An 11,662-nucleotide genomic window follows, 5' to 3' on the forward strand; every position below is an offset into this window, starting at 1 on the left:
ACAGAAGTGCAGTTTCCAGTCCGGGTAGTAAGGACATTACAGCTGCATCAGGAAAGGGGCAGAATTGCAGCCCCATGTTCTCAGCCCATAATGGCTTAGTAGGAAACCTTTAGAAATGGCCTGGAGATCATAGAAACCATGGAAAAATGAAAGGCTGCGGCAAAGACTAGCTTTCGTCAATACTCCCGCGGCTAGAGTTTAACTTCTCTCACCCTGGACCAAGTCCAAGAACAGAAGGAACTTGAAAGTCTGAAGGACGTCTCTGAGTTGAGCCAATATGAATAGGTGGGCAACAGTGGCTTATTCAAATAACTGACCTTGTGTTATTTCCAGACACATGGAACACTTCACCTTATGATATACGTATATATCTAAGCCCACGTTTATCTAGAATTACTTATCTGTCCGGGCTGTCACTTACTGAGAATAATAACCAGAGGCATAAATAGCAGATCCATTCTGCTGCCTGGAAAATTCCAATAAAATTCAATCAATAAGGTCTGTATTAGAAACACACTCTTGAGTGGATCTTGGACAGAACAGCTCTGTGAGGGCATGTCTCCCTGCAGGGTACAAAATGAGATATTCCACCTACTAGTTCGTTTCTCTCTTTGCATCCACAGTAGCTAAAGGGAAATCAAATTTCTGATGATAAATATTGTGGCAAAAGTAATCTGAAGTTTGAAGAGTTCTTTGTTCAAGGGAGCTGCCAGCACCTGTAGGATCCTGAATGGAGATGTTGTAGTGTTGACTTCAAATGAGATAAGCCAGTCATCAGCCAGGAAGAAGAATACAAGGGAATAAGAAAAGCTGAGGGAATATTAAAAATATTCAGCTCACAGCTGTAGGAAATAAACAATTCACACATCCAAATTAGTAACTACACTCCCCTCAGAATCAGATAGCTTCTAAAATGTACGGGGAAGAGCTGTTCGCCATATACCACCTCATGCTCTCTTGCAACCGCTGTCTTGGATAAAGCCTTGCTAAAAGAAAGTTTTGGCCTGTGAGTGTGTCCCTGGTGTCCCCGGCAGTGACAAGTGGCATTGACTCCCCTCACTGGGCCAGCGAGAGTTAGACTGGGACTGGTAGCTTTTGTGCACCCTGGCATGTGTCTGAGGTGGCCACTCAGCAGGAACTGAAGTTTTAGCATGAAACCAGTTTCGTCAGAGGTAGCTGATTGCTTTGGAGCTGAGGCTACAGAAGAGAAAGTCCCCCTGGGCTTTAGGGACTGGCTGGGACCATTGCAGCAGGGAATAAAGATAAGAATAGATTTGACTCCCCCACTCACCCCCCCAGGCCTTCTGGTGTTGCTCATCCAGCATCCAAAGGGGATCTTCCTTCAGTGTCTACAAATTAGATGTCTTGTCTAGGCAAGTCATGTGTTCACTGCTGTAGTCAGTGAGAAAAGGAGACGTCTCCAGGTGGCAACTTTTGCTCCACCCTAAGGTATGGGGATTGACTTTCGTCTTAAATACAAAAAAGTGGACATCATCACTGATTAAAAACCCGCTGTGAATATTTCACACGATAATCTGTTTTTTCCATGAAATAAACTTTAATACTCCTTCTGTTTCTTTCATTTCCCACCCAACTGTAGAATCCTATTTGAGCCAAGCCATTAACCACTGGAACATTTTTCCAAGGGTAGATACTTCATGGCATAAAGGCTTTATATTGAGCCTGGGGGTCTGCCTGAAAACTTCGCTGAAATTCATCCAGAGGTCACAGGCTTCATTGCAGGATTCATGGTATGGTGTTACGTGGCCTGCGTAATGTGTGAGATGAGGACAGGTGATCAGAATGGTCTTCTCTTAACTTAAAAACTATTGCTGTTTCTGGCTTTTTTATCGGTATTGTCTGATGCCCCTCCAATGTATTTATACAGAGGACCACCACTGCCACCATGGATGCCACTAGCAGTGCTGCCTGCAGACCTCTGTAAGGAGCTAATGGAAGAGGCAGCTGAGGCCTTTAAAGTTCCCCTGTGTGATGAATCTGTTCATGTGGGGATCACTGTCCTGCTTTCCCAGCCTTTATATACGGTGGGAAATAAAATGCTATTATAAGACTTAAGACCAAATTAATGATTTCTGAAATTCTGAGCCTACCCCAAGAGGATGGCTTTAGCCAGTAGCATCCTTGAGCTAAGCAAATTAGAAAGCCATGAATTATTTTTTAAAGCACCTTTGAAGGATAACACTAATGTGATAGAGTGGGTTGTGTTCGTAGCAAAAGGCAGTGCAAACGTCTTCCCAGCATAAAAAAAAATTTGCATGCTAAACTCACACCCATGAAAACTAGTCTTCCTGAGCACTTCCTCACTGGGAGGCTTGATTTAACAGGCTGACTGAACCTTTTGGTCCGTCATGCTCCCTTCTCTCTCTTGTTCTGAGTAGTCTGGGAAGTTTCAGAACAAAAAGTTTTCTCTCCCTCCAATTCTCAACATCTGGAGCCTTGAAAGCATGATGGGGAGCTTGTAAATGATGATTTACTGGGATGGGAATTTCATTTTTCCCCATCCGACGACAAGATTAGCTGTTGTTATTAATGATTTAGCTAAATTCCTGAACCTATCACCGATGCAATTACTTTTGGGGCTGTAGGCAGTTCAGGCGAAGGGAGAAGAAAAAACCCATTAATGACTTTTTGAAGAGGTGGTGGTGGCATCCTGGCTGACAGCACAGAATGGCCACGGGGTGTGTTAATCAAAGCAGAACAACAAGAATCGATTTCACTCTCTCCCTCCCTCCTCCCTACAGAACCGTGAGCCCCGAACTCAAGTCTTACGCTTTGGGGGTGCTTTTCCTGCTTCTCCGTTTGCTAGGTAGGTACAAAAGTTTCATGTCCTTCTCTCCCATCCTTTTCTCCCTCATGGAAAACTGTATTTTTAACATGCAAAAGTTGATTTCTACTCCATGCAGTGCTGTGGTTGTCGTGAGTGGGGTCTGACACGACAGGGTCCCAGCCCTCTCTATGAAGGATATCACATCAAGGCTCCTGAAGGCGCTTTTCCTGCCATTTGAATTGTGCTAATGGAAGAAAATGCGGTGTTGCATGAGAAATGAGCGTTTCTGCCATGGTCCCAAGCAACCAGTTAATCCTCTATAGCTGTTATTAACACGTCAGCAGCTTGCAAAATTAATGCTGTATTGCATATTGCTGAAGTAGAGGGATATGTATTTTAATCCTCCTTTGAGGGACAGGACCTGTGTTACATGGTGTGTTTGGCCCTTCCTTCGGGTGTCTCGGAAAGGGAAACAGTGAAATGAGACAGGCTGAGTCCTTGTATCCTCCTGTGGGTTAATATCCCATTAAAATGCATATGGCTGTTCCTCTGGACCGGTATGTGCTTCTCATGTATGAATTAAAAGCAGCACACTGGGCTGTTATTCGCCTGCTTCTTGTTTCTGGGTGGAGGGTTTTTCCCTCTTTTGAAGAGATGGCTCTTAATTTAAAGCTCCTATATTTCAGCTCATTAATCTCAATGCTTCAGGGCAAAATCCTCTGTGATCCATCATTGTGTAGGTCCATCTCATGCACGGGGTTTCTGCATGTTGTGGGAGTGGAATTTACTTTTTTTTAGCAGGGCATGGGCAATACCTTTGCTGCATGACCCCCCCCAGTCTCAAAGGAATGAGCTGGAGAGTAAAATGCGATCTCCTAGGCTGCAGCAAGACACTAGGAAGTAAGGGACCAAAAATCCCACGGTACCATACATTGCTTTGAATGTGACCTCATTTATTTACTTAATTTTTGTAACACCTTATTCCCCATTAGCTGAAAGGGAAATGGTGGTCCCAGACCAGTTTATGATAAAGCCAGTTAGATTTTCATTGCTTTTGATGAAGTAGCTGCAGTCATACAGAAAGCTCCATCGAGTGATCTTATCCAGAGCTCAGAGAACTCAGAGGGAAGCTTCTGGGTTGGCTTGGGTCAGCTCTCGTTTGAGCCTTGCAAAGGCAGCATTTTCTTTAGCTCTTGGGGCTGCTATCGGGTTTTGACCTGTCTTCAGCTCTCGCTGGCTGAATGCAGAGTGTCAGCAGGCAAGTGTACAAGGAGGATGGCTGTGGGCTCTTGGTTCCAAAGGAAAAAGTACTTAAGGGGGGAGATTTTCTCTCTTTTCTCTTTTCCTTTCAAAAGAGAGAAACCTCCTGAGATAGCGGCGTCTTGAATTCCTCTAAAACCAGGCTCAGGCATGTCTGCTTAAGTTGAATAGATCTGGTTTTTTCCAATAAGAAGCCATAGTAAGAATTTAAACTCAAATCTTTATATGTTGCTCTGTCACTAAGGAATTCCCATGAAATAAGACAATACTTCCTGAAGCGTATCAGCAATGTAGCTTGAACCCATAGAAAATGAAGAGAAAGGTACTTTTCTATATGAGCAAGGGTATCCAAATTTTGCCCTTAACAACCTGAGGTTTGAGAATAGCTTTACTGATTTATTTTAAAAGCTTTTCAGTTCACCTTTAAGCTTTGACTTAAGAAAAGAGTGATAATAGCTGCTTCTTGAACCAAAGGAGAGTATTAAATATAGGAAGTATGAGACCCTGAGGTGCAATCGTAGCTAATAGATTTCAGTAAGACAGAAGCAGCTTTTTTATACAGCCCTACAGTTTCTGCAGTGAAGTATATATATAGCAGAAATTTTTGCAACACTTTGTAGTAAGAGGTAAAACATGATTGAATCTCTTTAATATTCACTGTAATAACATGAAACACGACTGAATCCTCCCGGTATCCTCCTGGATGTATTATCTCATTCCATAGGAATTCTGCTATGAGAGGGCAGTGTAACAGTGTCTTCATATAAAAGCGTTACTGCAGTTTCTCAGAGAAGAGAGTAAAGCAATGCCATTGGAGCCAAAGGTTTGGAATGGAAATGTCTGGAATGACAGAGAGTTTGGGACTTGTAAGGTCCTGGATGCATCCTTTCGGGATGGCTTTCACCGTGCATCCTAGCAAAGCCTCCACTTACCAGGACACTTCCTTTTGTTTTTCTTACAAGTACATGTTGTTTGCCTTTCTTCTTCCAACATGACAAAAACACAGTGTTTCTCTCTCAGAAGGACTTTCCAATCTGCAGTGCAACCCCTCAACTCCCTTGTCTCAGAGGGTCTAGGCACCGAGTTGTTCCTGTGAGTCTCTTGTCCTCTCCTCTGGTAAAAATGGCCCGAAACACTCATTGGTTGCTCAATGTTTTTCATATATTTTTCTTTAAGGTTTCCAGATCCATGCCTGCATTCACATAGGCGTAGCTTTGGAGTTCAATGAAACAGGTCCTTCCTTAAGTCTTATGAGGAGCAATTTCGAAGCCAAATTATCTTGAAAACCTGGAAAGCCAGCTGAAGCCAGCAGATGGGGATGATAGCTCTCTCTCAAGTTCGCCTGTGCATCTCCAAAGCTTTGTATCAACATCTCTCAGCATGGTAACAAGCAGGGGCTCACACCTCAAAATTATGATCCAAATCCAATTTTCTCTTAGTCCAAAAAGTGTGTGGCTCCTGCCTCCTCGGTCACTGCCACATCTGGATGTTACCCCCTTAGGCGGCATCCAGCGCCAGTGCAGCACTGGGCACACAAACTGCATTCAGCAGCACAATGTCTTTGCTTGTTTCTGGCAGGAGCCCAGCTGAATTTTTAAATTCCAGGTTGAGTGTGTGGTTGTCCACAGGTTTTTAAAAAAAAAAGCATCTTTTAACTTAGAAGCAGAACCAGCCCAGTCTGGAATTTCCAGTCGCTGAAATGACAAACAGGGAGCTGGCGCTGACATTTTTTCCAGAACATAACCAGGTTTTTAGATGGAACTAGTGTTTCTAACAAAAAGATTGTCTTGCTTTTGTATCATCTGTTTTTATTTATTACATTTGTGCTATTAATGACTGGTTAAAATTAGTACCAAAAGCCTATATAGCCTTTCTTAACTCCTGCATTTATTAACATATAAGGAAGATCAAACAAAATCTGCAGAGCTCTAGCAATTGACAGAATAAAATAAAGAGATCTCAGTTACCACAGGAAACAGTGAAGACAACCAATTTATTTGTAGTCTTAGGATATCTGTCATGAGTGTCACTATTTTGTTCATGACAAGCTGAAGGAAGGTATCTTTTTTTAAGCCTGGAAATCCAAGCTAATGATGAAACTGGATCCAAGATTAAACACTTTTCTGTCTAGAAACTGCAGTCCTTGTGTCTGTTTGTCTACACGTGTATTTATAGAGTCTCAGGCATCACAGCATCTACGAATGGAGCGATACTGTTGAGGGTGTGTTGTGCCCACCTGCTATTCGGTTTCAGTAGATACGATGCTCTCCCTTGCTTGCTGTCTTAACCTACAGCAATGATTTTATCAGTCAGGGTTTTTTCCAGGGTTTATCCACTTCCAGCCTCCCCCCATAAATATAGCAGAAGGAAGAGAAATGGTTTACATATGTAGAACATCCACATTTTCTTCTGAGTGCCGCATGCTCAGTGCACGTGTGCTGGCTGGGAGTGCAAAGCTGGAACGTGGATGTCCTAACCACCATCAGGGTAATGTGAAGCAGGGGGCCTCTACAATATCCCTGTAGGATGGGGAAAAGTAGAGGAGAAAAACATTGCCTTTATTAGTTAAATGAGACTGGAGTGATTACTTTGCTTTAAGATTGCAGCTCTGCTGAAAACAGTGATTGAGAAACGCTCATCAGTAGTTAGCTGCAGTGGCTGTGGGAGAATCCTGCTGTGATATTTCATTTAACGGTGCACTGAAATTTTCTCTTCTTTTCAGATTTAATCTTTGGCATCTATTAGAGGCCACTGTTTATTTTCCTTAGACCTGGAGAAAACCTTCTTCTGTGTCAGGGAAAGGTCCAAAACTAGACCTCAGTGCCCCAGCTGATTTCAGGCTCTGAACTGGAGTCCTGTGACGTCCTTCAGGTGAACACCCCAGAGCGCAGAACTACCGATATCTAAACAGAGAAGCAAGCTGCAAGGCTGTCCTCCTCCTCTTTCATTTACCCCTCCACTCAGTCTCATTAGGCAAACGAGAAGCTTAATAAAAGCCACTTAAACTTGAGTAAAATCCTTCCTGCATGCTGATATCAGCAGGAATCTCTTCCGTAGATGTTCGAGTCCAAGCTAAAAACTCATCCACAGACTTTGTTTAGGTTGCTTGAGAACTTAAAAAATTAGAATCGCAGGCTGCAGCTGGGACCATTAACCTTGATAAAGTATCCTCTCTTTCCATTCACTGCAATCACGTCTTCTCTTTTTATCTTAAGGATCATAAAAGCATGATTTGTCTCTCTTATTTTGACAGGTTTTATCCCACCTCCGCTGATCTTTGGGGCTGGAATTGACTCCACGTGTCTGTTTTGGAGCACGTTCTGTGGCGAGCAAGGAGCCTGCGCGCTGTATGACAACGTGGTCTATAGATACCTGTATGTTAGTATTGCTATAGCCCTGAAGTCTTTTGCATTCATCTTATATACAACGACCTGGCAGTGCTTGAGGAAAAACTATAAAAGATACATCAAGAACCACGAAGGTGGTCTCAGCACTAGTGAGTTTTTTGCCTCTACTCTCACCCTAGACAATCTGGGGCGGGACTCGGTGCCCCAAAATCAATCACATAGGACAAAATTTATCTATAACCTTGAAGATCATGAGTGGTGTGAAAATATGGAGTCTGTTTTATAGTGACTGTGGAGGGGTGAACTATATTAATAATACAATGGTCCTTTTTAATAAAAACAAGAAGAGGGCACGAATGAAGAAACACAACTGCAAAACAACAACAGCAACACAGGAAACTTTTGTCTTTTTCTCAAAGTCAGACCCAGCCAGGATTCTTGAGAACAGCATCTTTTAATGGGATCACTTGTGGTATCCTGTGGGGTGATGGAGAAAGCAGAGAGCTGCTGTGGCTGGGTACCAGCCCCTTTGATGACAGTACGAGCTTCCAAGAAGGGCATCTGCAGAGGTTCATCGGAGAGCTCAGCAAACGGACAGGCTTGGGCATGAGGCATAGAGAAAGCAAGGTGGTAACGGCCATGCTGGAATAGGCGTTTGTTGTTGCAAACGGGGTCCCAGGGATACGTGGAGCCCCGCAGCATGGGCTGAAGGGTTAGCCAGTCTGGGTGCTGTTCAAACCCGCTGCGCTCCGTGATGGCAAAGAGGGAGCGGTGCTGGAGTTGTTCCACCAGTCACACTCTGTCACCAGCCACGAGTCCACAATAAATACCTTGAAAGCTGCTGGAAACCTTCCAGGTGGCGAGCAATTCTGTCAGAGGTATCGGAGTCCTTCCAGACGAGGCTTATTCGCAGATTGCAGCTTTGTGGTTGTCTGTGAATAGCTGTGCTCAGATCTCTCAAACCCAGTAAAGTTCAAGACATTTGCTCACACTTGCCAAACGTGCTGTCATTTTTAAAGGGGGATGAATTCCAAATACTTGTCTGTGTAGTCCTCTAATAAGATTTTTTTAAAAGTTATTTTCAAATTTATGTTAACCCTTAAATCGCTGACACTTTTCCATAGGATTTATTTATGCTAGTTTGGGGAAGGATCCTGTTTAATTCACCCAAACATAATGTGACTCAAGGGGTTTGTTTAATCCTCTGCGGTTTTTATCCATACGCCTTCGTTCTAATATGCTACCAAGCCAATGAAGACACATAATATGTTTTTAAAAAAGAGAACGAATGCACTGTGTCTCTATAAAAACAATTGTCAGTTGGAGAATTACAGATAATATGATGATTTACATAATATAGTTTTTTCATATTCTATGTGACTCAGTGAATACCTATATATATGGAGAGGCTGTTTATGTTCTCTCCAGTTTTTAAATATATATATATATATATAATTTGCAATCTAGAAATTGTGTGGTGGATGTTTTCTTTAAAGTAAGTGTGCGTGTGTGTGTGTACAAGATGAAAGGAATACTGACCTTAATCCTGCAACCCTCACAACTGATATTTTTCTTCACCTGAGAAACTCCACTGACTTCAGTGGAAGCCATGTGAGGGAGGTGGAATAATCTCCCCTCCTCCCCTCCTAAGGCCACGTTTTGCCCTTAGATGTGCAAATAGTGTTCCTATGGAAGGCTGGGTTATGGGAGCAGAGGCTGGCCAGCATTGAGCACCTCTGAAATTTTCATTCAGATCGTCAAGAGGCACCCATGCAGGAGCAGGTTTGGCTTTGCTTTTGCAATGCAGACTTATCTAAGCCTGCAAAAATCATGGGGAAGCTTTCATCTGATTTCAAGAAGCGTTGGGTCAGGCTTATTCTGCATGCATATTTTTCATCTCCAAAACATTCCTGCTGGGAAGTAATACAAATTGGTTGTGTTTGATGAGTTTTCCCCAGGAAGCAGACCCATTTCCAATGGACTAAATGTCAGAAGGGTTTTAAGGGTTAGCATCATAATCAAAAAGCTCCTTTTTTTTCATTTGTATTTTGAAGCTGTTGTGAACTTGCAGATGTTTAGAGAAGTAACTTGGCACGTCAAACTGAATGCTGGGCGCCACTTCCATGCAGCTGGTGGAAGGGCTGATCTTCCCCAAGTCCTTGTCCATTGCTGGCAGTGGACACCCCAGAGCTGGCACAATTACAGAGGGTTGATAACTTGCCACTCGTGTTCAACACCTTTTTAGCTCTTTCAATGCTCTTATCGAGGCATTGAAACATGGGTGTGGGGTATCAAACTGCTTCCACTTGACTGACCTTACATGTGTGTGTGTAATTTATGCACAGCATTATATGTTCAGCAACAATAAGGGCAAAAAAAAAAAAGGGGTGTCTCAAATAAACTCCACTGTGCCAAATACTCAACAAACATTGTAACTGCAGATATTTGATTCTTGGTTTTCAGCCATGTTAAGAATCACTTGATTAATGAAGGAGTTTGAGGAAAAAAAAATAAGTTATTAAGCTATGCAGTGCCATTGTTATATTGGGTGGTAAATGATGCTTTTTAGACCATTAGATTGGTTTGGTATATCCTGTCTGCTAAAATAGAGATACTGCATCCATAAAACAATGAATTTAAAAAAGGCACAGGGTGCATAACTGTCTCATAAAATATGTATAATTGTCAAGTATAAGCCTTTGAAATCATTCTGTACAGTTCTCTTCATTCTGAAAATTTATTACTTAGACTGCTGTCTTTTCAAATGTTAGCTCATAATTTTATACTATACACACACATTCAGACTCGAACACAAATGTCACAGAATAGAACCTTTCTAAAAGCCTGATTGCTTGAAATTCTATAACCCCTTTCACAATTTCATTTTTTTCCCCTCTGGAAGTCCAAGGTGAAGGAGAATAGCATGCTGACGTGATGCAAAACAAACTCCCGGTGTGGTTTGTCAGTACAGTCAAAAGTCCCCCTTGACCGGAGTTATAGAAACAGGAGTCCAGGGCACTTAACGTTTTCATTTTTATTTTTGTTTACTTTTTTTCATTTAATCTCTTCTCTTGGTATGTATGTGAGACGCAGTTGAATGGGGTTACTTACATTATTTTTAAACTGTAACTTAAAATTCCCGCATGATTGTTGTTTTATTTCTTTTGATAATGCGACTTTTGAAAAGCTCTCTCCCCATCCCACTCTTTTTTTTTAAGGACATATCAGATGCCTGCATCATGAAGGGCTTTACTGTCAGTGCTTTGGTACAGATTCAAGAACAGAGCTTTAGTTTAAAGAGAACACACAGACCAAAATCTTCATCCATCCCAGCAGGCTCTTTGTTTCTCCTGATTTCAAAACCACGAGCCAGTTTTTCCTGCGACCCAATTTTTGTTACAGAATAACAAATGAAGAGTCTCAGACATCCTCCCGCTTCCCAAATTGCAGTATGGGCCTTCGCCTGTCAGCACTTCACTTCCATCCCACAACTGCCTTAACCGTGCAGGAAACTTAAGAACAAGGATGGAGTTAGGAAAATGCCCATTCCTGGGAACAGAAACAGGGGCATGGTCTGAGCTGTGCAGTCCAGATCCAATGTCAGAAATTTTTTCTCCATATTCAGGGGCACTGAAATTCAGGGTTTTGTTGAGACCTCAGTCTCAGCAGAAATGTGATTGTGACATTTCCAAGCACTGTGTTCCCTGCATGGCTGTCTGCTAAGGGATGGGATGTTGGAGATACAAACTACTTGAGATTTAGCAGTCTCTGTGGGATTGTCCAGTTGCCTTGCATGACTTCAGGTTGGGGTTTCCTTTCCCTTGCACAGATACCACCTTGGCACAGCCCCAGTGGAATTGAAAGGGGACCCCAATCTAAAATTGGTGCAGATGACACTAGAATCAATCCCATCGGTTTCTTTGCATCCTTGTTAACAAGGGGATGCATTTTCAGAACCTTCTTTTTATACTTGTTGAATTCATCCATTTTTCTGAGTTTGCCCAGCACATCTTGGATGTATAGTGGGACCGAAAAGGCCATCACTTGAATTATTTAGACAAACCTTTCATTCCTTGGGAATTCAACTAAGAAGGGCCTCACACTGCCATACCCCTGCAAGATGCACTGAACTACGTAGTGCTGCTATTGTTAATCTCAGTTGGGTCTCACCTTGCTGGGAAGGTGAAAAGGGAAAGATGCAGAGAGGAATTAGCTTCAATTAGCTGAGTTAGCTGTGCTTCAGAATGTTTCAGAATTGAACTGTTGG

At 42.5% G+C, this 11,662-nt stretch overlaps 1 protein-coding gene across 1 annotated transcript in view; it reads left to right on the top strand.

Moving 5' to 3' along the window:
• Positions 1-8,382, top strand: part of SLCO3A1 (solute carrier organic anion transporter family member 3A1) — a 145,213-nt gene extending 136,831 nt beyond the window's left edge. Inside the window, exons 9-10 of the mRNA XM_076347967.1 lie at positions 2,763-2,827; positions 7,302-8,382. Of these exons, the coding sequence (XP_076204082.1) occupies positions 2,763-2,827; positions 7,302-7,681 (445 nt within the window). The 3' untranslated portion in view covers positions 7,682-8,382. The remainder of the gene's footprint in view (positions 1-2,762; positions 2,828-7,301) is intronic.
• Positions 8,383-11,662: the final 3,280 nt, after the last annotated feature.

The sequence above is a fragment of the Aptenodytes patagonicus genome, chromosome 10, assembly GCF_965638725.1.
Source record: "Aptenodytes patagonicus chromosome 10, bAptPat1.pri.cur, whole genome shotgun sequence".
Classification (NCBI taxonomy): domain Eukaryota; kingdom Metazoa; phylum Chordata; class Aves; order Sphenisciformes; family Spheniscidae; genus Aptenodytes; species Aptenodytes patagonicus.